The sequence below is a fragment of the Gopherus flavomarginatus genome, chromosome 18 (assembly GCF_025201925.1).
Source record: "Gopherus flavomarginatus isolate rGopFla2 chromosome 18, rGopFla2.mat.asm, whole genome shotgun sequence".
NCBI lineage: Eukaryota > Metazoa > Chordata > Testudines > Testudinidae > Gopherus > Gopherus flavomarginatus.
In genome coordinates this window covers 19,627,981-19,651,926 of record NC_066634.1, presented here as the reverse complement: position 1 = coordinate 19,651,926, position 23,946 = coordinate 19,627,981, and the positions used below count along the sequence as shown (strand labels likewise).

Below are 23,946 nucleotides of genomic sequence, written 5' to 3'. Positions count from 1 at the left end.
CAGCTCGTCGGGGGGGCGAGAAGTGGGGCAGGAGACACGTGGGGCGGCGGCCCGTGCTCCAATTTGCATATCCATGAGCTAGTTTACATACTCGGGCAGGGATTTGCTTACGCTTGGGCCCTGCACGTCCGAAATACATACTCAGCTATTGCATATTCATAAATAATTTGCATACCCGCCTTCTAATTTGCATATTGATTCCACGTCCGCTGCGGACGCACGACGCACAACTCGCATATTCATGAGTATCGTTTGCATATTATGCGCCCCGCCCCTTCAGCCGCGCTGGATGCGACGGGGCGGGGTTTGCGTGCTGACGTCACGGCAGCGCGGCGCGGGGCCGCCGGGAGGGAGGATGGTGGCCGGCGCGTTCCCCATCGCGAAGCTCCTGTACCTGGGCGTACGGCAGCTGAGTCGGCCCCTGGCCGCGCGCATCAAGGCGGGGGCTCGCGCCAGCCCCTTTTTCCGGGCCTACGTCTGCGGGCCGCCGGCGCAGCGTGAGTGATGGGCCGCGCGCGGGGCGCTGAGCCAATGTGGCGGGGTTGCGGGCACTTTGAGCCAATGGGAGGCATGTGGGGGCGGGACAGAGCGAGTGGAGGGCCAATGGAGGTGGTATGGGGGCGGAGCTGGATCCGAGCAGGCCAATGGGACAATTGTGGAGGCGGGGCAAAGAGCCTAGCCGGGCAATGGGAGCGCGGGGCGGAACTGGGGTCCCTTGAACCAATGGTTGGAGCGTGGCGGCGGGGCGTGGGGCCAGAGGGCCAATAGGCGGAGGCCATGGGCGGACCCACGGCTGACATTGAATTGGCGCCCATAAGACAAAGCCATGAAGTGACCCCTGACCCCCCCCCCCCACGTCTCCCTGATTGGGCTGGGCTGGGCTGCGGGGCGGGAGTCAGAGCCGGGGGTGGGGGAGGAACCCAGGGCTGGGCTGGCAGGGGGCTGCGGGTCGGGAGTGAGGGGCACCGGCAGGGCTGGGCTAGCAGGGGGCTGCGGGTCGGGAGTGAGGGGCACCGGCAGGGCTGGGCTGGCAGGGGCTGCGGGGCGGGAGTGAGGGGCACTGGCAGGGCTGGGCTGGCAGGGGCTGCGGGTCGGGAGTGAGGGGCACCGGCAGGGCTGAGCTAGCAGGGGGCTGCGGGTCGGGAGTGAGGGCACCGGCACGGCTGGGCTGGCAGGGGGCTGCGGGTCGGGAGTGAGGGGCACTGGCAGGGCTGGGCTGGCAGGGGCTGCGGGTCGGGAGTGAGGGGCACTGGCAGGGCTGGGGGTGTTGCCCAGGGCTGGGCTAGCAGGGGGCTGCGGGTCGGGAGTGAGGGGCACCGGCAGGGCTGGGCTAGCAGGGGGCTGCGGGTCGGGAGTGAGGGGCACTGGCAGGGCTGGGCTGGCAGGGGCTGCAGGTCGGGAGTGAGGGGCACCGGCAGGGCTGGGCTGGCAGGGGCTGCGGGTCGGGAGTGAGGGGCACCGGCAGGGCTGGGCTGGCAGGGGCTGCGGGTCGGGAGTGAGGGGCACCGGCAGGGCTGGGCTGGCAGGGGGCTGCGGGGCGGGAGTGAGGGGCACCGGCAGGGCTGGGCTAGCAGGGGCTGCAGGTCGGGAGTGAGGGGCACCGGCAGGGCTGGGCTAGCAGGGGGCTGCAGGTCGGGAGTGAGGGGCACCGGCAGGGCTGTGCTGGCAGGGGGCTGCAGGTCGGGAGTGAGGGGCACCGGCAGGGCTGGGCTGGCAGGGGGCTGCAGGTCGGGAGTGAGGGGCACCGGCAGGGCTGGGCTGGCAGGGGGCTGCAGGTCGGGAGTGAGGGGCACCGGCAGGGCTGGGCTGGCAGGGGGCTGCAGGTCGGGAGTGAGGGGCACCGGCAGGGCTGGGCTGGCAGGGGGCTGCAGGTCGGGAGTGAGGGGCACCGGCAGGGCTGGGCTGGCAGGGGGCTGCAGGTCGGGAGTGAGGGGCACCGGCAGGGCTGGGCTAGCAGGGGGCTGCGGGTCGGGAGTGAGGGGCACCGGCAGGGCTGGGCTGGCAGGGGCTGCGGGTCGGGAGTGAGGGGCACCGGCAGGGCTGGGCTGGCAGGGGCTGCGGGTCGGGAGTGAGGGGCACCGGCAGGGCTGGGCTGGCAGGGGCTGCGGGTCGGGAGTGAGGGGCACCGGCAGGGCTGGGCTGGCAGGGGCTGCGGGTCGGGAGTGAGGGACACCGGCAGGGCTGGGCTGGCAGGGGCTGCGGGTCGGGAGTGAGGGGCACCGGCAGGGCTGGGCTGGCAGGGGCTGCGGGTCGGGAGTGAGGGGCACCGGCAGGGCTGGGCTAGCAGGGGGCTGCGGGTCGGGAGTGAGGGGCACTGGCAGGGCTGGGCTAGCAGGGGGCTGCGGGTCGGGAGTGAGGGGCACCGGCAGGGCTGGGCTGGCAGGGGCTGCGGGTCGGGAGTGAGGGGCACTGGCAGGGCTGGGGGTGTTGCCCAGGGCTGGGCTAGCAGGGGGCTGCGGGTCAGGAGTGAGGGGCACCGGCAGAGCTGGGTGAGGGGGAGCCCAGGGCTGGGCTGGCAGCGCCCCTCATGCCCCTCCCCCCTGCAGTGTACCACTGGGTGGAGATGCGAACCAAGATGCGGATCATGGGCTTCCGCGGCGCCACCATCAAGCCCCTGAACGAGGAGGCGGCGGCGGAGCTGGGCGCGGAGCTGCTGGGCGAAGCCATCGTCTTCGGCGTGGGCGGCCTGTGCATCTTCCTGGAGTACGCGCGCCAGGCCTCCAACACCAGGAGGAAGGAGGAGGAGCAGAGCAGCACCCTGCTGGGCCTGCAGGAGCAGGTGGCCGAGCTGGGCCTGGCGGTGGAGACCCTGGACACGCAGCTGCGCGAGGTGAACCGCCTGCTGCTGGACCTCTCCACCAGTGCCAAGAAATAGGGGCCCCCGGGGCGGGTTGCCAAGGAGGAGCATGGCGCGCCTGGGCCCTGCGCCCCAGTGCTGGGGTGCGGAGCTGGCTGGGGCCGGGCGGAGCTTGCACTGGGCCAAGCGACTGAGACAGGCCCCCGTGTGGGCTCGGGGGTCCAGGCTCACGACCCCCCTCGGCTCCCGCGGAGTCCGAGATTTCTACAGTGTAAATATTCATCCATTAAAACCCACCTGCTGCTGAGGAGGTGGAGCCATGATTGGGGCGGGGCTTGTGGAAAGGGGCGGGGCTTGTGGAAAGGGGCGGAGCCACAGGTCACTCATTTGCACCCAGGGCTCCCCTAGAAAGTGGAGCTGGTCCCAGCTCTTCCTTCCCCAGGGTCTGGGATCAGCCCCTTCCCTAGCACCTGTCCTGGCATCAGGCAGTGGGGGGCCCAGCCAGATCCACCTCCCTTCTGGGCCGTTACTGATCTTCAGTGTCACTTCCCCTGCTCTCCCCAAGTGCTCCCTGGGGCTTGCCCCACTGACCGAGGGCCCTGCCCCCCTCAGGGATCCCAGCCTTTGGGCCAGGATCTGGGCTGGCTGTGCCGCTGCCTCCCCTTCCTGCACTGGCCTGTGGTGGTGCTGCCTCTGTCTCACTCTTCCTGCAGGGGCCAAGTGTCCTGGCAGTGGCTGGTGCCCAGCACAGGGGGCACTCCATGGGGCAGGGTCCGTGGGGCAGCCTGGCCAGAGTGATTCCTAGGGGGAGCCACTGGGTGGGGCTGCAGGGGCAAAGCTGATTAATGCAGCAGGGCAGGGGCTTGGAGGTCTCTGTGTCCCCCTCACTTCCATACAGGCCCAGGGTTCCCCAGCTCCTCCAACTCAACAGGACCCACATGGCCGGGCCCTGCTGCTGGGTCTAGCAGGGACAGGGGCCATCCTGGACAACTGTCACCTTTCTGCCTGGAGATGGGATGAGCCCTGGGGAATAGGCTGTAGGGCCAGCCACCAACTCGGCTGGATTTACCCCAGGGGAGGTGGCGGGGGACGACCAGGCAGGCTGGAGGCAGCGGGGGCTGGGCTAATGCATCCTTCCCCCGGCTCAGCAGTTCAGCCCCCTGCACTGAGTCCAGGGACTAACCCAGCCTGGTAGCTTGGCTCTGCCCTGAGCAGGAGGAGCCAGAGAGAGGGGTGCTGGGAGGCCTGATGGGGGGGGGGGATGGGGAGGGGCACTGGGGGAGTGGAGTGCTGGGAGGCCTGATTCTGGGGGAGGATGGGGAGGGGTGCTGTGGGAGTGAGGTGCTGGGGAGGCCTGGTTCTCGGGGTACAGGGGTGGCCTGGTTCCGGGGCAAAGGGGGTAGGGATGCTGGGAAGTCCCACGCTGGCCCTGGATGGTGCCAAGGGCTTGGGCAGTGTGGGGCCCTAGCCCTGGGACCAGCACCAGGTGTCCTGTCAGCTCCACCCCTCTGGACCTTAGCAAGAGCCCCCTGGTGCTGCTGGTGAGCAGGGCTTGGAGCTGATCCTGTCTGGGAGGCAGTTGCTGGCCATGCAATCCCATTGGGGGGGTGGGGGAGCACATGCTCACAGGGTGTTGAGCAAGAAGGGTCCTGCATGATGGGCCGTGTGGGGTGGAGCATTGGGGGCAGGGGTGGTGCTGGTCCTGGTTCCAGTTGATTTAGGGGCCTGGGGCTGGTTTCTGAGCAGTTAGTTGGGGGTGGGGGTTCAGGCCATGGGTGTGCCCTGCACAGGGACCCACCCCACACATCAGCCCTGCTGGCCCTCAGCCACAGGGAGCAGGGCTCGGAGAGGCAGATTTAGGGTAACTTTTTGCCAGACCCCCCCAGCCTCGGTATGGCTGGGCCTGGAGAAACGGGCCCGTCGGCAGCTGCCCTGCTGGAGAAAAGCCCTAGGGACCAGCCGCCTGCTCCCCACCCCCTGCTTGCCCACCCCACGCACTCCCCCAACCTGGGAAATCCATGCACAGGAGGTGCCAATGTGCAACTACTGCCCCTGGGCTGCCCTGCCCCACAAGTGTGTGTGGGGAGGGGGTGCTGGCTGGGGCAGGCCTGGCCAGGGGGCAGAGTTCAGGTGGCTGGGTGTGGGCCAGGCCAGGATGGCAAAGGTAAGGGCAGGCCTGGCCAAGATGGGACAGGTTGGCAGAGGGCAGGGTGGGGACGATCAGGGAGAGGTTGGCGGTGGTGGGCTGAGGGCTGCCTGGCTGGAGCTGAGCAGGGGCAGGTTGGCAGAGGTAGGGCAGGGCAGGCCTGGCCAAGATGGGACAGGTTGGCAGAGGGCAGGGTGGGGACGATCAGGGAGAGGTTGGCGGTGGTGGGCTGAGGCCTGCCTGGCTGGAGCTGAGGAGGGGCAGGTTGGCAGAGGTAGGGCAGGCCTGGCCAAGATGGCATGGGTTGGCAGAGGACAGGAGTTAGCTGGGGCCTGCCTGGCTGGGGCCAAGATGGGACAGATTGGCAGAGGGCAGGGGTGGGGCTGGCCTGGCCAGGGCTGAGCAGGGGCAGGTTGGCAGAGGTAGGGCAGGGCAGGCCTGGCCAAGATGGGACAGGTTGGCAGAGGGCAGGGGTGCGCTGGGGCAGGCCTGCCCAGGGCCAGGTTAGCAGTGGGGCGGACAGGCCTGGCCAGGGCTGAGCAGGGTGAGGTTGGCAGGGGACTGGGCTGGGCTGCTGGTCTCTGCTGGCTGGCACCTGGTGAGGACAGCTACCAAAATGGCATCACAGCTGCAATTTGCCCAGCAATGGACCCCAGTAAGGGCCCTGCGCCCCCTCCCCACTGGGAGATGGATTCCCCCACCCCCCAAGTTGGGCCAGGCCTCTGGCTCAGGAGGAACTCCCACAAGGGAGTTGTGTCCCTGGCAAAGCCCCAGGAAGGGTGGGGCCCTACATCCCAAACCCCCCACCTGGAGCCAGGCCAGCCCACTCCCCCAGCCCCAGTTCAGCCCTTCCTTGTGTTGAATGAGAAGGCCACGGGGTGACAAGGCACCTGGCTCCCTGTCTGGGGAGAGGGGGGAGGTGTTGTGGGGGGCAGGACCCTTCCCCAGGGCTTTGCCCAGGCCACCAGCTGGGCTATTGTGCCCCTCCCCCCAACGCCACCTGCCCCAGTTGGTGCTCGGGGTGGTTCCAGGCACAGCGGGGATCCCCCTATGGCTGTTACAACCCTGTAACCTCCTGGGGCTGCCCCCCACCCCCCTGAAGATAGGAGGTTTGCCCAGATCTGTTTCCCCAGAGCACCTGGAATTTATTATAGTCCTGGCCTTTGTGGGCCCCCCCCCCCGCCCACACACACACACACCCCCCAGCCTGGCTGGAGGCAGCTGCAGCCCCCAGCTGCATCACCCCCCCACCCCCGCTGTCCCCCTCCTCTCTCCCCACTGGGTCAAGCAGGGCTCTGGGGCAGGCACCTGGCACAGGAGGGCTCTGGGAGGCCACAGGACCCCAGCTTGGCCCTGGTGCCAGTCTGGGGGGGTGGGTACAGCGGGCAGAGCACACTGAGGGGTATATGGGGGGCCCAGCCTGGCACTGGCTGACAGGGCTGGGGTGACACTCGGTGGGGGACAGTTGGGGTGTGGCTCAGGAAGTGATGCTAGGCTCCAGCAGCCCCTCTGCCCTCCAGGTACAGACCGGCAGGGAGGGGTTGATGCAGCCCCCTCCCTCCCCAAAGGCACAAACAGTAGACCCTAGTGGCCCTGCTGTGACCCCTGAACCCCCCACCCCACTCTAACCCCCCAGCCCCCACTCCCCTCCCCAGGCCAGGGATAGAACCCAGGCATCCTGCCCCACAAAGAGACAGAGGGAGGAGGGTAACTTACAAAAAGAAAAGGTTTATTCCAGAACTGGGTACCAAGGGTCCGTGCCCAGTGCCAGGCGGGGGCCTGGTGCCAGGCAGCACGGGAAGGGGAGGGGAAAAGAGTCTCACCCTGGTACCGGGCACAAATGCCCCAGAAATCAGTAAAAAACCAACAACCCAAAAAAATAAAGTGAACATTAACAGCCGCATAGAAAAGAGCTGAGAGCCTGCCCCTCCTCTGCCAGGGGGGGTAAAGGATCCACCCCCCCTCAGGACAGTGGTCACTGCCCAGCTGGGGGCCCCCACCCCCGAAGTACAAGATTAAAAAACTCCCCCCCCCGGTGTAAAAAACTATAAAACAAACTGAACCCAGCAGAGCTGGGGTCCGGGAAGCAGTGAGTGGACACAGGGCGGGACTGGGGGGGATCCCCGGGGGGGTGTACAGCTGGGGGATCCCTGGGCGGCCCTGGCCCTCCAATTCAGGGCAGGGCAGGGCTGTTGCAGGGAATCTCTCCGTCAGGCCGGGCCCCCAGGGGAGGCAGCTCTGCAGCTGCTCCTGGGGGGCAGGAATGACACCGTCTTTGCCCGGAGACCCCCCAGTCCTGCTCTCTGGGGGGAGGGGCCCTTTGGTAGGCAGCAGCCTGTAGGGGGCGCTATTGCTCTGCTCCCGCCCCAGGGGTAAGGCACAGCCTGGGAGCTCCCGGGGCAGCCCTTGGGGTGGGGGGGGTCTCCAGGAATTTGGGCCACCCCCTGGAATTGCACAGTGGGGCTGGTGACCCGGTAACCACCAGCCGGAGGAGGGGATGCATGGGGGAGGGGCTTCAAGTGTGAGGGGGGGGTGCGTGTCAAAGACGATAAACCCGCGGGCGCACAGGAGCCTGGGCAGCCCTGGGACCCCTGGCCGGGCGGGATGGGGGGGGGCTAGGGCGAGCCCCGCTTCCGCAGTTCCAGCACGAACGCTGCAGAGAGAGAAAGGGGAGGGGGTGAGTGGCCAGGCTGGGGGCCAGATTGGGGGTGGGGGGGCAGAGGGGGAGACGCGCTGCGCCAGGCTGCCCCACGGCCACCTGGAAGCTGCCAGGGGTCTCCGAGCTGAACCAGCCTGTGGGTGGAAGCGGCTCTCGCTCGGGCTAGGGAATCAGTGGGGGGCTGGGGGCACGCACAGAGAATGCCCCCCTCCCCCCAGACCCCTCATGCCATTCCTCCCCCCCCCCCGAGCAGGCAGGAACCAAGCTCAGTGACCCCCAAGGTCGCTCACCCTCGATGATCTCCTCCTTCAGTTTCTGCAGCTCCCGGCGCACCTCCTCCAGCAGCTCCTGGGCGAGGATGCAGCGTTAGGGGGGCACGGCCCACCCTGCACCCCTGTGTGTACAGCCCTTCCCCCCCACACCCCTGACTGCAGCCCTGCCCCCTCCCCATCCCACCCCAGAGCCCCCCATGTGTAGCCCCATCCCCCCAGTACTCCGCCCCCACTCCCCTGGACACCTTCCCCCCGCATCATTCCCTATGCAGGGCCACTCCTGCACCCCCGGCACCCCTCCCTTCCCCCCAGTGTCCCCCCATACAAAACCCTGCAACAGCCCCCTGCATCCGTCCCCCCATCACTGGGCACCTGCACAGCCCCTCCCCCACTCCCACCCCATGCAAACCCCGGCTCCAGCACCACCACCACCCGCCCTGCCCCCCGCACCGGCCCAATCCAGACCCTCGCCGCCACGCTCAGAGTCGTGGGGTCCTGCTCCATCGCCGAGCAGAGAGTCCCAGGTTTAGGAACAAACCCCGGGTTACCCCAGGGCCGGGCTCCCCGGCTCCTCCCCCACCCTGGTACCTGTTTGATCCGCTCCAGGTCAGAGTCCTCTGTGCTGGCTGGGGCCTCCGTGCTGCTGGGGGCAGCTGATTTCATCCTGGGGGGCAGGGGCAGGAGTTAGGGGTGAGAAGCTCCAGGAAGCTCTATGCTCCTCTTTGGCAGGGATCCCACCCCCGTCCGAGAGCCTTGCCACTGAGCGGGCTCCACAGCTCGGAGTGACACACAGCCAGCATTAGGCTCCAGAGTTAACAGGCAGCCCACTTATGGGAGGGGCGTCAGGATTCCTGGGTTCTTTCCCCGCCTGTGCTACTGTGCTCTTTGGCAAGTCCGTGCCAAGCCTGGTGCCTCAGTTTCCCCACAGGCAATGAGGGGGTATTCACGGTAGGACTGAGGTACCATGCTGTGGCTAAGGGTGCAGCAAAGCGAGGAGATATTCAGAAGGATCAGGGGAGGCCAAGCCAGGCCATGTGGCTCTGGTTGCTGCCCAGCGGGTACAGTGCCAGGGAGCTGCAGCCCTACCCAGCTCTGCGCCCTTGGGCTCTGCATTGACCCTGCCCCCAGCCGCACATGCTCCACACCCCAGCCAGCCCCATGCCCAGCTCCACAGGCTGGAGCCTCAGGGACAACTCTGGGCCCTGGCACCACTGCCCAGCAGGAAACCCCCTGGCCATGGGATCCCCACACACACACACACACTTCCCTCCAGGGGCCCCTCTGCACCCAGCTCTAGGGTTGCCCCTGCTCCGCCAGCCCCCGTGCCCAGGGTACCCCTCTCCTGCTCCCTTGGAGCCAGGCCTAGTGTCCCCCCTCACACCCCTTGGTCTGCTCAGCATCTGCCCCATGACCTCGGTGCCCTGACCCATGCCCGGGCACTACCCCGAGAGGCTGGTGCTACTCTGGGGGAGGGGGGGCTGGGGGAGTCACTGCTTTCCTGGGTCTCACTATACCTGGGGGGTCGGGGCAGGGAGAGAGGCAGAGACCCCCGGCCCAGCCCCTCCTGGCTCCAACCGCGCTGACCCCCCACCCTCCCCATGGGCCGGCCTGGCAGCACCCACCTGGGCAGGGTGGAGCTGTTCTTCTCCCAGGGCCTCCGCACCGAGTCTGCCGAGAGAGGGGAGAAATGGGCGCCTGGCGCTTTAACCGAGGAGGTCCATGGGGAGAGGAATTTGGGTGAGGGTGGTCTCAGACACCCAGCCCCCCACCCCAGCAGTGTACAAGGTGTAAACACCCCCCATGCATCGCCCCCCCCCCCACGCAGGGCCCCCTGGCCAGTGCCAGGCAGCACAATGCCCAGGTGAGGGGACTGCCCACCCCTGCTCCCCCTTTGTTCAGCTCCCAGCATGCCCTGCCCCACCTGTCCTCCCCCCGGGTACGCTGGGAGCCATGGGTCTGTGGGGCTGGCCGAGCCCCTGCAACTCACCACTCGGCAGGCTCGGGGTCCTAGTACCTGAGGGGTCGGCGGCGTCTTGCTGCTGGGACAGAACAGTTGTGGGGTGGGGTCACTGGGTCTTGTGGCTGTGGGCACGTCCCCCTTCCCCCCTCCTCCAGGTGCCCTGGGGATCTCCCTCCCCCCAAGAAGTGGGGCCACTTCCCTCCTGAACCGCTGGGCAGATCCGGGACTCGGCACAGACCCCGCTAGGCCCCAGGGCTCAGCCCCTCCGCCCCCTCCCCAGGAACAGGAGATCCCCGCCCTGGCGTGGCCGCGGGACGGGGGGCAGGACACTCACGCTGGAAACGTCGTCATCTTTCTTTGGCCCAGGCTTCTCGCCCGGCAGCGTGGCTTTCCGCCTGCAGGGGGCGATGGGGAGAGCGGGTTAGCGCCCCCCCAGGCCTGCCCCACCCCAAGAGTCACCCGCCCCCCCAGCCCTGCCGGGAGGCACAGATCCCATTCGGCCAAGCGGGGTGACGCCCCGAGCCCCTGGCAGGGCAAAGTGAGCACTGGGGACACGTCTGGGATCTCCCCCCAGTTCCCCCCCACACTTCCCCATGCCCCAGCCCCACACCCACAGGGCAGCCCTCCTCTCCCCCCCGGCACAGAGCCCCCAGCCCCCCACCACCACCCAGGCCCCCCGACATGGAGACCCAGCACCCCCTCCCCCCGCTCACCTTCTGGCCAGCATGGCGCTCATCTCCTCCATCAGGCCCCCGCCCCCCCCGCCACGGCTGGCCTCGGTCTTTGGGGCTGTCCCGGGGCTGGAGCTGCCCCCCGCCGGCCCGGCCCCATCCTCCTGCTGCCGGAGGGCAGGAAGCAGAGTCATTACCAGGCCCAGCACCGCAATCCCCCCACCACCCACCCACCCACCCCAGATCTAGCCCTGCTCAGTGCCTTGCTCCCCCACCCTCCTGCAGGGGACCCCCCAGCCCCCAGGGCAGGAGCACAGTGCCCTCTGGGCGGGCAACAGGCCAACCCAACTCCCAGTGCCAGACCCAGCCTGGGCTGGGGCCGCCTGACCCCTACCTTCTTCCCACTCCCCCTGCCTCCGCCCCCACCCCTCCCGGTCCCCCCCACCCACCTTGGCGATTTTCCTGAGTTTTGCACTTGCGATGGCAGCTGCCAGGCCGGTGGCCCCCCCGCCTCCCGCCCCAGGGCCCTGCGCAGCAGGCAGAGGAGGGGCGGGAGGTGGTCCCCCAGTCGCAGGGGGTGGCCCCCCAGCAGCGGCAGGCAGGCCAGGCGGCGGAGGCGGCCCTGGAGGGGGCGGAGGCCCTGGGGGCGGTGGGGGGCCTCCCCCCGAAGGGGTCGCTGGAGCTCCTGCCACACAAGACCAAGGGGGGTTAGAGGAGGATGGGGGGGGGAAGGTCTGAGCAGATGCCACTGGGACCCTCTTAGCCAGACCACCCTGGGGACTGGGGGCCCCGCACAGCCCTCCCCCCTCCCCACCCCGGCCAGTGGACAGAACTAATCCCCACCACGTCAATTATTTAAATCCCTGACCCCCACCCCCGCAGCAGCCACCCCCACGCCTGGGGCAGCCCTGCTGGGTTGAGGCACCGGTGGGAGAGACTGCCCCCCCCCACACAGGGGCACAGTCCTGTGGGGCTAGAGACACAGCTGGGGGGCAAGAGGAGGGATCGTGTGCGAAAGACCAACCCCGACTCCCAGTGCCAGAGACGAGCTGCCTGCCCCCGCTGTCCCCCCCGCCTGCCCCAGACCTTCCCCCCCCGCCTTCCCCCACTCTCCCCCCCGCCTGCCCCCACCGCCTTACCCACCTGCATTGACCACCCGGCGCTCCTGTTCCTGCTCCAGCTGATGCCTGGGAGACAAAGAGGGGTGAGAACTGGAAGGGGGGGAGGAGAACAAATACCCAGGGACCCCTCCCCATCACTCACGTGTGCGGCGAGGCCTGGGGGGACCCCGGGTCCAGGATCCCCGACACCACGAACCCACACATGCTGGGCAGCCGCTCTCGCCACCAGCTGCAAGCCGATTAGGGGCTGAGCCGGCTGTACCCGCCCCCGCCGCTCAGGGGCTTAGCTGGGGGGGGGGTCACTTCAGTAATCCCCTGGGGCACGGGCGTCAGCAACTGGGCAGCCCTCACCAAGGGGCGGGGCAGGAGCCGTGTACCCCCCACTCCCACCTCAGGGCCACCCGGATTCCCCTTCGCCCACCAAGCCTCAGAGACCCTCTCTGGTAACGGCCCCTGAGACCCCCACCCCGTCAAGGCCAGCGGGGGTGTGGGAAGGGGGTGGGGGAACCTGGTGGGAGGGCACAGGTGTGTATGTGCAGGTGCGGGGGGGGGGACACCATACCTTTTCTGCTGCTCCATCTCATCTGGGGAGGGGCCGTTCTGGGGAGGCCCAGATGGAGCCAGGCCTGCACCGGGACACATAATGGGGGTGTGGTTCAACAACAGGTTCCCCCCCCCAAGCCTCCCTCCCCCCAGAGATCAGAGCGCCGGCTCCCCATCCCCAGCCACAAGTCCCACAGAGCGACCCGCCCTCCAGCGCCCCAGACCCGGGCACTGCAGCGGGGCCAAAGTCCCGCGTCTCCAGCCTGAGCCCCCCCAAGCCGTGCCCAGCCCCTGGGCGATGGGGGCAGGGCCGGGCACCGCTCACTCACCCGCCTCCAGCCGGTCCAGGGCCAGCAGCATCCCGCTGGCAAACTGGCTGGCGTCCTCCTTGCTGCCGAAGTTGAGCCCCCAGACCTGGCGGGCGTCGCGCCACTGGTGGAAGTTGGGCGTGGCCTGGTTGTATTTCATCCCCTTCACGATCGCACAGTTAATGACCACCTGGAGGGGGGGGAGCTGGGTCAGCAGGGGGCCCAAGGGATTCCAGCCTCCCACCCCACCCCCGAGACCATACCAAGGCCATAGGGGTTGGGAGGGGGTGAGACACAACCAAGAGCAGCTGGCACCCCAGGCACCGGCCTGGGCATGGGGATGTCTCTGTTCGGGGGCAGGAGGGGCTGGGGCCAGGACCAGGCAGGTGCCATAGGGGGGCAGGACACCTGGCTTCTCACCCGAGCTCAGGGGACAGCATCAAGGGTAGGATGATGGGGCAGGGCTGAGGACCCCCCCTCGGTGTGGGAGCCAGGAGGGGCTGCGGGGAGGGCTCAGCCCTGCCCGGACCACCAGCCCTGGCACCGGCTCTGCTGAGCACAGCATGGGGGGCTGGCAGTGCCCTCTGGCACCAGAGTGAAGCCCACAATTCCCATAGCAGGGGGCAGCAGAAGGTGCCCGCCTTCCCCCCACAGCTCCTGGGCCACCCAGTCCGAGCCCCAAACCCACAGGTCAGGGCCTGGGCCACATTTCCTGGGGGGGAGGAAGCCTGGGGGGCAGGACAGGCTGCAATCTCTGGAGAGGGGGCACTTGGGTGGGGGGACTGGAACACTGGCCAGGAGAGCCAGCCCCCCGATGCACAGCTCTGCCTCACCCTAGGGTGATCCAGCCCCCACCCCAGGGCAGATCACAGGGGGTGCAGGGCCATGGGGCCACCTTTTCCAACAGTCCCTCCCCTGGGGCGCAGCCTGAGCCCCTGTTCCCTGGCAGGTCCCAGGGCCCCCCTCCCAGCCCAGCCCAGCCCAGCCCCTGCACCTGCTGGTCCGCCTGCATCTTGCGGCCCACCACGCGGAAGGTGTTGCTGCCCGGGCTGTGGTAGATCTGCACCCAGCTGACAGCCTGGGGGCCACTCCCCGCCGTCACCCACTTCTTGTTGGCATCGTCGTACAGCATCACCGTGGCGCGGGTGGCGCAGACAACCGTCTCGCTGCGGAGGGAGAAGGGAGTGAACGTGGGGGGAGGAGCTCCTGGAGGCCCCTCCCCACACCAAAGTGAACCAGCTGAGCTCTCCCCCTGCACCCCCCAAGCTCACCCTTTAGCACCAGGGGAACCCTAAGTGCACTCCAGGCCCAGACACTCTGAGGGGCTTTGCACCCCAGGGGACAGGGATCAGCCCATTGTACAGGGGAAACTGAGGCACGGGGAGGGGACTGGAATGGCAGAGTCAGGCACAGAACCCAGGAGTCCTGACTCTCAGTCTGCCCCCCATTAACCTCTAGACCCCCCGCCCCCGATCTCAGCCCCACAGCTCAGAGTTGGTGGGACCAGCCACAAAATCCCAGGAACCTTCACAGCCGCAAACCCTAAAGTGGGGTGGGGGCAGCCAGCTGGAGGGTTGGGGGGCCCCTCCCTGGGGATGCTGGGAAATAGCCCCCCCTCCCCACCGCTAGGGCTGCAGGTCCCACTCCCCATCCAAGGTCCCGACTCGGGGTGGGGGCCTTTGCTGAGGCTGGGCCCCCAGGAGATGTTTGGTTTGGGGGCTGACCCTAAGCCAACATGTCCCTTTGCCTGCTGGGTCCTGGGGACGGCAGCACAGAGCACAGGTGCCAGTGGTGGGATCCCAAGGGGGAGAAGCGCCTCCCCCCCCACACACACTGCCTGGGGGCAGAGGGAAGCAGGCCCAGGTCCCTCCTGACTGAGAGCAGGGGGCAGAGACACCATCCCTGGGGCCACAACCTCGGAGCTCCTGGCCCCGACCCAGGCTGCCCAATGAGGAGGGAACGTCCCAGCCTCGGGCCCAGGAGCCCCCCCAGAGTGCTGCCCCGCCCCCACCCCACAGCGGTGCCCAGGGGAACTAGTGGCACCTCCACCTCGAGCTGTCTGCTCTGCCAGGGCTCCCAGCCCCACACCCCCAGCCCCGGCGGGCACCAAGCACAGGGCGAGGGTCTCCAGCCAGGACGTGCATCGCAGGGTGCTGGGCCTCACCCGCTGCTGGGCAGCTCCCCCCCCCCAATACACTGGTGTCCACCCAGAGCCCCCCGCCCAGCCCCCGCCATCGCTGGTATCACTCCAGCGGCCAGCAGGGGGCGAGAGCCTCCCGCACGGGGGCCGCTGGCTGGAGGCACCAGCCGCTAGGGCGGGGGCTGGGGGGTTCCTCCGCAGGAAGATTACGCCGGGCACAGGCCACCGCACAGGAACCGAGTCACGCAAGTCCGGCCGCCCTGCACATGGGCCCTGCTGGTGGGGCAGGGGGGGAACCAACAACCAGGGAAGGGGCCGCAGGGAGCAGTGGGGGTGGGGGAGCACCCAGCAACCTGCCCGGGGCCTGCCCAGCCAGCTCCAGCCCGCCCCACCTCCCAGGGCTCATCCATGACCCCGTCTCTGCCAGGGCAGGGGGCTGCGGGTCGAGAGTGAGAGGCACCAGCAGAGTAGGGGGGTGGGGATTGCAAGGGGCTGCGGCTCAGGAATGAGGGGCACCAGCAGAGTGGGGGGTAGGGCAGGGATTGCAGGGGGCTGTGGCTCAGGAATGAGGGGTGCTGGCAGAGATGAGGGCAGGGCAAGGCTGGGCTGGCAGGGGGCTGCGGGTCGGGAGTGAGGGGCACCGGCAGAGATGGGGGGCAGGGCGAGGAATACAGGGGGCTGTGGGTGGGAAGTGAGGGGTGCTGGCAGAGTGGGGAGGCAGGGTGCAGATTGCAGGGGGCTGCAGGTCAGGAGTGAGGGGCACCACCAGAGTAGGGGGTAGGGCAAGGATTGCAGGGGGCTGCGGGTTGAGATTCAGGAGCACTGGCAGAGTTGGAGGGCAGGGCGAGGATTGCAGGGGGCTGCGGGTCGGGATTCAGGAGCACTGGCAGAGTTGGGGGGCAGGGTGAGGATTGCAGGGGGCTGCGGGTCGGGATTCAGGAGCACTGGCAGAGTTGGGGGGCAGGGCGAGGATTGCAGGGGGCTGCGGGTCGGGATTCAGGAGCACTGGCAGAGTTGGGGGGCAGGCCAAGGATTGCAGGGGGCTGCAGGATGGGATTCAGGAGCACTGGCAGAGTTGGGGGCAGGGTGAGGATTGCAGGGGGCTGCGGGTCGGGATTCAGGAGCACTGGCAGAGTTGGGGGCAGGGTGAGGATTGCAGGGGGCTGCAGGTTGGGATTCAGGAGCACTGGCAGAGTTGGGGGGCAGGGCGAGGATTGCAGGGGGCTGCAGGTTGGGATTCAGGAGCACTGGCAGAGTTGGGGGCAGGGTGAAGATTGCAGAGGGCTGCGGGTCGGGATTCAGGAGCACTGGCAGAGTTGGGGGCAGGGTGAAGATTGCAGGGGGCTGCGGGTCGGGATTCAGGAGCACTGGCAGAGTTGGGGGGCAGGGCGAGGATTGCAGGGGGCTGCGGGTCGGGATTCAGGAGCACTGGCAGAGTTGGGGGGCAGGGCGAGGACTGCAGGGGGCTGCGGGTCAGGATTCAGGAGCACTGGCAGAGTTGGGGGGCAGGGTGAGGATTGCAGGGGGGTGCGGGTCGGGATTCAGGAGCACTGGCAGAGTTGGGGGGCAGGGCGAGGATTGCAGGGGGCTGCGGGTCGGGATTCAGGAACACTGGCAGAGTTGGGGGGCAGGGCGAGGACTGCAGAGGGGTGCGGGTCGGGATTCAGGAGCACTGGCAGAGTTGGGGGGCAGGGCGAGGACTGCAGGGGGGTGCGGGTCGGGATTCAGGAGCACTGGCAGAGTTGGGGGGCAGGGCAAGGACTGCAGGGGCTGCGGGTCGGGATTCAGGAGCACTGGCAGAGTTGGGGGGCAGGGCGAGGATTGCAGGGGGCTGCGGGTCGGGATTCAGGAGCACTGGCAGAGTTGGGGGCAGGGTGAGGATTGCAGGGGGGTGCGGGTCGGGATTCAGGAGCACTGGCAGAGTTGGGGGGCTGGGTGAGGATTGCAGGGGGCTGCGGGTCGGGATTCAGGAGCACTGGCAGAGTTGGGGGGGCAGGGCGAGGATTGTAGGGGGCTGCGGGTCGGGATTCAGGAGCACTGGCAGAGTTGGGGGGGCAGGGCAAGGATTGCAGGGGGCTGCGGGTCGGGGTTCAGGAGCACTGGCAGAGTTGGGGGGCAGGGCGAGGATTGCAGGGGGCTGCGGGTCGGGATTCAGGAGCACTGGCAGAGTTGGGGGCAGGGCGAGGATTGCAGGGGGCTGCGGGTCGGGATTCAGGAACACTGGCAGAGTTGGGGGGCAGGGCGAGGACTGCAGAGGGGTGCGGGTCGGGATTCAGGAGCACTGGCAGAGTTGGGGGGCAGGGCGAGGACTGCAGGGGGGTGCGGGTCGGGATTCAGGAGCACTGGCAGAGTTGGGGGGCAGGGCAAGGACTGCAGGGGCTGCGGGTCGGGATTCAGGAGCACTGGCAGAGTTGGGGGGCAGGGCGAGGATTGCAGGGGGCTGCGGGTCGGGATTCAGGAGCACTGGCAGAGTTGGGGGCAGGGTGAGGATTGCAGGGGGGTGCGGGTCGGGATTCAGGAGCACTGGCAGAGTTGGGGGGCTGGGTGAGGATTGCAGGGGGCTGCGGGTTGGGATTCAGGAGCACTGGCAGAGTTGGGGGGGCAGGGCGAGGATTGTAGGGGGCTGCGGGTCGGGATTCAGGAGCACTGGCAGAGTTGGGGGGGCAGGGCAAGGATTGCAGGGGGCTGCGGGTCGGGGTTCAGGAGCACTGGCAGAGTTGGGGGGCAGGGCGAGGATTGCAGGGGGCTGCGGGTCGGGATTCAGGAGCACTGGCAGAGTTGGGGGCAGGGTGAGGACTGCAGGGGGCTGCGGGTCGGGGTTCAGGAGCACTGGCAGAGTTGGGGGGCAGGGCGAGGATTGCAGGGGGCTGCGGGTCGGGATTCAGGAGCACTGGCAGAGTTGGGGGGCAGGGCGAGGATTGCAGGGGGCTGCGGGTCGGGATTCAGGAGCACTGGCAGAGTTGGGGGGCAGGGTGAGGATTGCAGGGGGCTGCGGGTCAGGATTCAGGAGCACTGGCAGAGTTGGGGGGCAGGGCGAGGATTGCAGGGGGCTGCAGGTTGGGATTCAGGAGCACTGGCAGAGTTGGGGGGCAGGGCGAGGATTGCAGGGGCTGCGGGTCGGGGTTCAGGAGCACTGGCAGAGTTGGGGGGCAGGGCAAGGATTGCAGGGGGCTGCGGGTCAGGGTTCAGGAGCACTGGCAGAGTTGGGGGGCAGGGCGAGGATTGCAGGGGGCTGCGGGTTGGGATTCAGGAGCACTGGCAGAGTTGGGGGCAGGGTGAGGATTGCAGGGGGCTGCGGGTCGGGGTTCAGGAGCACTGGCAGAGTTGGGGGCAGGGCGAGGATTGCAGGGGGCTGCGGGTTGGGATTCAGGAGCACTGGCAGAGTTGGGGGCAGGGTGAGGATTGCAGGGGGGTGCGGGTCGGGATTCAGGAGCACTGGCAGAGTTGGGGGGCAGGGTGAGGATTGCAGGGGGCTGCGGGTCGGGATTCAGGAGCACTGGCAGAGTTGGGGGGCAGGGCGAGGATTGCAGGGGGCTGCGGGTCGGGGTTCAGGAGCACTGGCAGAGTTGGGGGGCAGGGTGAGGATTGCAGGGGGCTGCGGGTCGGGGTTCAGGAGCACTGACAGAGTTGGGGGGCAGGGCGAGGATTGCAGGGGGCTGCGGGTCGGGATTCAGGAGCACTGGCAGAGTTAGGGGGCAGGGCGAGGATTGCAGGGGGCTGCGGGTCGGGATTCAGGAGCACTGGCAGAGTTGGGGGGCAGGGCGAGGATTGCAGGGGGCTGCGGGTCGGGATTCAGGAGCACTGGCAGAGTTGGGGGGCAGGGCGAGGATTGCAGGGGGCTGCGGGTCGGGGTTCAGGAGCACTGGCAGAGTTGGGGGGCAGGGTGAGGATTGCAGGGGGCTGCGGGTCGGGGTTCAGGAGCACTGGCAGAGTTGGGGGGCAGGGTGAGGATTGCAGGGGGCTGCGGGTCGGGGTTCAGGAGCACTGGCAGAGTTGGGGGGCAGGGTGAGGATTGCAGGGGGCTGCGGGTCAGGGTTCAGGAGCACTGGCAGAGTTGGGGGGCAGGGTGAGGATTGCAGGGGGCTGCGGGTCGGGGTTCAGGAGCATGGGCAGAGTTGGGGGGCAGGGTGAGGATTGCAGGGGGCTGCGGGTCGGGATTCAGGAGCACTGGCAGAGTGGCGAGGTGACACCAACTCACACCCTGAGTTGCTGCTCCTGGTGACCCCTGAACACTCCCGCTGCCCCCCAGGACCTGGGGCACCTCCCCCCCGTGTGCTCTGAGCCTGTCGGGGGCACCTGGCATGTCTCCTACAGGAAGGCCGAGGGGAGGCTCCGCTGGCCTGGGGGTCCAGATTTGCCCCTGCCCCTCCCCCGACGAGCCCCAGGGTGCCCGACAGGCTGGTGGGGGGGGCGCCCAGACACATGTCGCCAGCTCCCAGCCCCTCCCCGGCACCCGCGGGCCAAGCGGAAGCAGCTGCCGCTCCCACAATCCAAACAGGGTGCGGCTGCCCCCGGCCTGGCCCAGCTGCTGCGGGGGAGGGGAGGCCGTGCCCAGGCTGCTGCCTCCTCCCCCATTGACACCGCAACACCGGGAACCTGGCAGCACCCCGAGAGCCGCTGGGACCCTCCCCCGGGCTCCCTGTGACCCCCCCAGGACTTCCAGACACCTCCCTCCCCCGGCACTGCCCAGCCTCCAGCGCCTCGCAGGCTGCCCGCCCGGTGGCAATTGACCAACAGGCCCTGACCACGAGCCACTTCCGCCAGCCTGCGGGAACGGGAGAGGGAGGGGCAGGCAGCCGGGCCTCCTGGGTTCTATCCCCCACTGGCTGCATGAGCTAGGCTAGTCCTTGCCCCTCCGTGCCTCAGTTTCCCCTATGCCAAGAGGAGAACCCCACCCCAGCCGCTGTTGTGGGGGCACAAGGCCCATCTGCAGCAGGATCCTGTGGGGCACCCAGCTGCCCTGGGAGTGGTGGCAGCGGCTGCCAGGCTGGCAGGCAGCAGGTCCCAGCCAGCTGGCCCAGAGACTGAGGGAGCCCAGGCTGTGGGCCAGGGACCCAGCTCAACAAATCCACCCCCCCCCAACTAGCTCCTCCCAGGCTTCCCTGCCTGATACCCCCCAGGCCCAGCCTGGGGTTCCCTGCCTGACCTCCCCCAGGGTCCTCCCAGCATCTCCCCCAGCACCATGGGAAGGGCCAGCCCTTCCCCCCCACATGGGACAGCTCCCCAGCCAGAGGGGGTGGGGCACCAGCCTGGGAGGCAGCACCTGGGGGGCCGGACTCTGGAGCAGGAAGGGGGGGAGCGGCTATCTGTGACCATATAAGGGCAGGTTTGAAGGATAGAGCCTGTTTGTCTCAGATGGGGTGGTGGGGAGGAGAGGGGAGAATGGGAAACAGGCACAGCCCCCACCCCCATCACCCTGTTTGGGGTGGTCAGGAACCCACCCACCGCTAAAACAAACCAGAGGAAGAGCTGAGACCCCGCTGCTCCCAGCTCATCCCCCGGCTCACCCACCTCCATAACACGCCCCTCCCCGGCAGGCAACCGGTCACTGGTGGGTTGAGGGAGGGGGGCTGGGATCAGGCCTGGCCTGACCTTCAGGGAGGCATCAAAGCTGGAGGGAGAGGCAGCTGCCTCTGGGGAGGAGCATGCCAGTATGCAGGAGTCAGGCCCAGGGCAACCATCCCTGCTCCTGGGCTCCTACCCTGCAGCCCCTGCTAGCCCAGCCTTGTGGGATGGGGTGGCCGGAGGCCCCATCTCTGCAAGTGGGTGGATTTGGGGTGAAGCAAGGCCTGGGTCTTCTGGCTCCAACCGTCCCCAGAGTCCAGGGGCTTTGGCCAAACTGGGGCCTGAGTTCAGGAGCCACCCCCTACCCCCACGGGACTGTCCCTGTTCCCCAACCCCCACCCACTTCCTGGGTGAGACCCTGAGTCACTTCCTGCTCACTGTGGTACAGTGCATATGGGGGGGGGGAGTGGGGGTTCTCCACAGCCTGGCCATGGGGGTCAGGGGACAGAGGGGACCCACTTGGACAGACCCTAGAGCTGCCGCAGGCTGCTCTGGTGTAACAAACCCTCTCAGCCCCATCCCCCGTGCCTGCGCTGAGGGCACCGTGGGGAGACCCCCATCTGGGTGTGGGGTGGGGAGGTTGAGCCCCCTCCATTCACCCTTCGAATACCCCAGACAGCAGCCGAGGGGCAGGGACCCCAGCGCCTGGTCCAAGCAGCAGCCACTCCTGAGAGCTGGGCAGCCTGATACCCGTGTCCCAAGCAAAGCCCAGGCAGGAGCAGACAGCCCGGACCAGCACTGGCCACTGCAGCTGCTCCCAGACCCAATACGAGCCCCCCCCTCCCATGCTCCCAGCAGCCTCTGCCCTCAGCAAGCTGAGACAGGGGGCCCAGAATGCACTGGGGTGGGGGTCAGGCCCTGGCATTCATAAGCAGGGCCCCAGTGCCCTGGGGAGGGGGGGGGCAGGGCTCAGTCCATCTGGGGGATACAGCCCCAGGCCCGAGATCAACTCCCCCTCTCCCCCAGCTCAGGAGCCAGCAGCCCAGGCTGCCTCCAGGCCTGTGACCTATAGGCCAGCCCCAGGCCAGGGGCCTGTGGAGCCCCTGCCCCCCCCCACCCCCACAGGGAAGGGAAAGCCAGGATGTGCCTGTGGCCATTTCCGGCTGTTCTTTAGCAATACACAGACGCTGCGGCTCCGGCACCCTCCAAGTCAGACACCCCACGGTCTGCCCCACAGCCCCAGCACTGCCCTCCCCCCCAGGGCAAAGCCACAGAGCTGCAGCACCAGACCTGGGAAGATACCAATCTGCCCTCCAACCACTGCCCCTCACTCCCAACCCACAGCCCCCTGCCAGCCCAGCCCTGGGCTCCCCCTCCGTGCTCTGCCAGTGCCCCTCACTCCTGAGGCTTCCTGCTCCCCCTCCCCCCAAAGCTCTGCCAATGCCCCGACCCTCAACCCTCCCCCCATTTGTCCAGCAGTTCCAAATCGCTGAGTTGGGGGCTCTGGCCTTTGCTCTCAGGGGCACCAGGACCTGCCAATCTCATCAGCTGCTGTAGCCCAGGCCTGGGGGTCAAAGGGCAGCTCAGGAACGGGTCCACCCCGACCCCGTCCCGCCCAACAGAGCAGGAATTTCAAACACCAGGAGCATTTCTCCCCCCCTCAGCGCTGGGCCCCCCCCCCAGCGGCTTTGGAATGTTTAGCACCAACAGCTGAGTCCAGCCCAGGCGCAGGAGTGAGGGTCACCACTGGGGCAGCCCCCCTCTTCGCACAGACAGCTGGGGCACCCTCAGCTGCGGAGCACGGGAATGGGGGGGGACTTTCCTGGGACCCCCCCCACACACAGATAAACACAGGGCTACACTCCAAGTGCGGACAGGGGAGTGGGGTCTAGTGGGTGGGGATGTGCTGGGAGCGAGGACTCCTGGGTTCTGGGAGTGGGAGCGGGGGGGGGGGGGGGGTGATGGGAACCAGGACTCCTGCATTCTGTCCCTGGTTCTGGGAGGGGAGTGGGGTCTAATGGTTGGAACAGGAGGGAGGGTGCCTGAGAGCCAGGACTCCTGGGTTCTATCCCCCCCAGTGGTTAACCATGACATCACAGCCCTGAGCAGGTGATGTCACCCACTCCCACTACAGCGGGCTGTGACATCAGAGACAAGCCAGCCCCTGCCCCACAGGACCCCCCAGCAGCAGCGGCCCTTCTATGCTTCCTCGCCCCGCCGCTGGGGGGGACGGGGGGCAACGGAGAACCAGGCAGACGCTGTCCCAGTCAGGAGCCATCCTGGGGGTCCCCCGCAGCGGCCCCCGAGACACACTAGCTGCACAACACCCGCCCCGCCCCGGACGCCTGGGTTCTGTGTTGCCCTTGGGCCAACCTCAGGGCTTCCAGCTATTGGGCGGGGGGCCACGGGGATGGGCGCAGGGAGGCCAAGTCCCTGCCAGGACCGGTGGGGGCTCGAAGCCCCACGGGAGGCGCCCCACCCCCCCAACGATGGGTGCGGGAGAAGGGCGGGGGGAGGCACCGGAGTGATTCCCAGGGGAGCCCTCCCCGATCTGGGGGCTCCGGGCTCCGCTTCCGGCCAGGGGCGCGTCCTCCCCCCCGCCGGGACCTCCAGGCCGCGGACAAAGCGCCCCGGGCGCACGACCGGGCTCTCACCTCATGGTGCCGCTCGGAACCGGGCAGGGGCGCTCCGGGGCGGGCGGGGGGCGCACAGGCCGGGCTCGGGGCGCTCACTCCCGGCCGCAGCAGAGGCGGGGGCCCATGGGCTGCATGCGGCTCCCGCCTACCTGGGCCCCTGGCTGCCCCGGCTCTGGGGGCGCATGGTCCCAGTCCCGGCTGCTGCGGGCTCCAACCCCCTGCTGCGCTCCGGCGGCTCCACAATGCACCGCTCGGCTCGGCTCGGCTCGGCCCGCCCCCAGCCACCGCCCTCTGCAAAGGGGGAGAGCGGGGGGGCCCGGAGTCCTGGGTTCTCTGCCGAACTGAGAGCCCTCAGGACTCCTGGTTCTTTGCCCACCTTAGCACTGGAAGCGGGGGGCTGGGAGCCAGGACTCCTGGGTTCTCTGCCCAACTGAGAGCAGGGACTAGGAGCCCCCAGGACTCGTGGGTTCTCTGCCCACCTTAGCGCTGGGAGCGGGGGGCTGGGAGCTAGGACTCCTGGGTTCTCTGGCCATCTTAGCGCTGGGAGAGGGGGGCTGGAAGCCAGGACTCCTGGGTTCTCTGCCCACCTTAGCGCTGAAAGTGGGGGGCTGGGAGTCAGGACTCCTGGGTTCTCTGCCCACCTTAGCGCTGAAAGCGGGGGACTGGGAGACAGGACTCCTGGGTTCTCTGCCCACCTTAGCACTGGGAGCAGGAGGCTGGGGGCCAGGATTCTTGGGTTCTCTGCCCAACTCTGGGAGGGGAGTGATGTCTGGTGTCTTAGAGCAGGGGGCTGGGAGCCTGGACTCCTGAGTTGTACTCCCAGCTATGCCTATTTTTTAACTCCACATAAGACTGGCTACACTGGGTCAGACCAATGGCCCCACTAGCCCAGTGTCCTGTCTCTGAGAGTGGCCAGTGCTGGATTCTTTACAGAGAATTAACAGAACAGGGCAATTATCGAGTGATCCATGATCATTGATCCCCTGTCCCAGCTTCTGGCAGTCAAAGGTTTAGGGACGCCCAGAGCATGGGGTTGCGTCCGTGTCCATCTTGGCTAATAGCCATTGATAAACTTGCCCTGCATGAACTTCTCTAGTTCTTGTTTGATCCCAGTTGTAGTTTTGGCTTTCGCAACATCCCCTGGCAGCAAGTTCCGCAGGGTGACTCTGCGTTGGGGGGACAAGTACG

At 68.0% G+C, this 23,946-nt stretch overlaps 2 protein-coding genes across 5 annotated transcripts; one reads left to right on the top strand and one right to left on the bottom strand.

Moving 5' to 3' along the window:
- Nucleotides 1-311: 311 nt before the first annotated feature.
- On the top strand, nucleotides 312-3,104 carry OPA3 (outer mitochondrial membrane lipid metabolism regulator OPA3). Its single transcript, XM_050927910.1, has 2 exons — nucleotides 312-497; nucleotides 2,547-3,104. Exons 1-2 carry the CDS (start codon nucleotides 356-358, stop codon nucleotides 2,873-2,875), a joined length of 471 nt encoding a protein of 156 aa, XP_050783867.1. The 5' UTR covers nucleotides 312-355; the 3' UTR covers nucleotides 2,876-3,104.
- A 3,547-nt stretch (nucleotides 3,105-6,651) lies between these two features.
- VASP (vasodilator stimulated phosphoprotein) lies at nucleotides 6,652-23,005 on the bottom strand. Of its 4 annotated transcripts, none has more exons than XM_050927836.1 (13): nucleotides 22,908-23,005; nucleotides 13,472-13,643; nucleotides 12,499-12,667; nucleotides 12,189-12,252; nucleotides 11,649-11,692; nucleotides 10,955-11,190; nucleotides 10,548-10,672; nucleotides 10,169-10,229; nucleotides 9,862-9,913; nucleotides 9,497-9,542; nucleotides 8,463-8,538; nucleotides 7,893-7,950; nucleotides 6,652-7,596 (listed from the first exon to the last, which is right to left on the bottom strand). In XM_050927836.1, the coding sequence occupies exons 1-13, from the start codon at nucleotides 22,940-22,942 to the stop codon at nucleotides 7,559-7,561; spliced, it is 1,176 nt and encodes a 391-aa protein (XP_050783793.1). In that variant the 5' UTR covers nucleotides 22,943-23,005; the 3' UTR covers nucleotides 6,652-7,558. The 4 variants fall into 4 exon arrangements, with proteins under 4 accessions (XP_050783793.1, XP_050783794.1, XP_050783796.1 ...); XM_050927837.1 differs by having other exon boundaries at nucleotides 9,862-9,910; XM_050927839.1 differs by having other exon boundaries at nucleotides 10,548-10,669.
- Nucleotides 23,006-23,946: the final 941 nt, after the last annotated feature.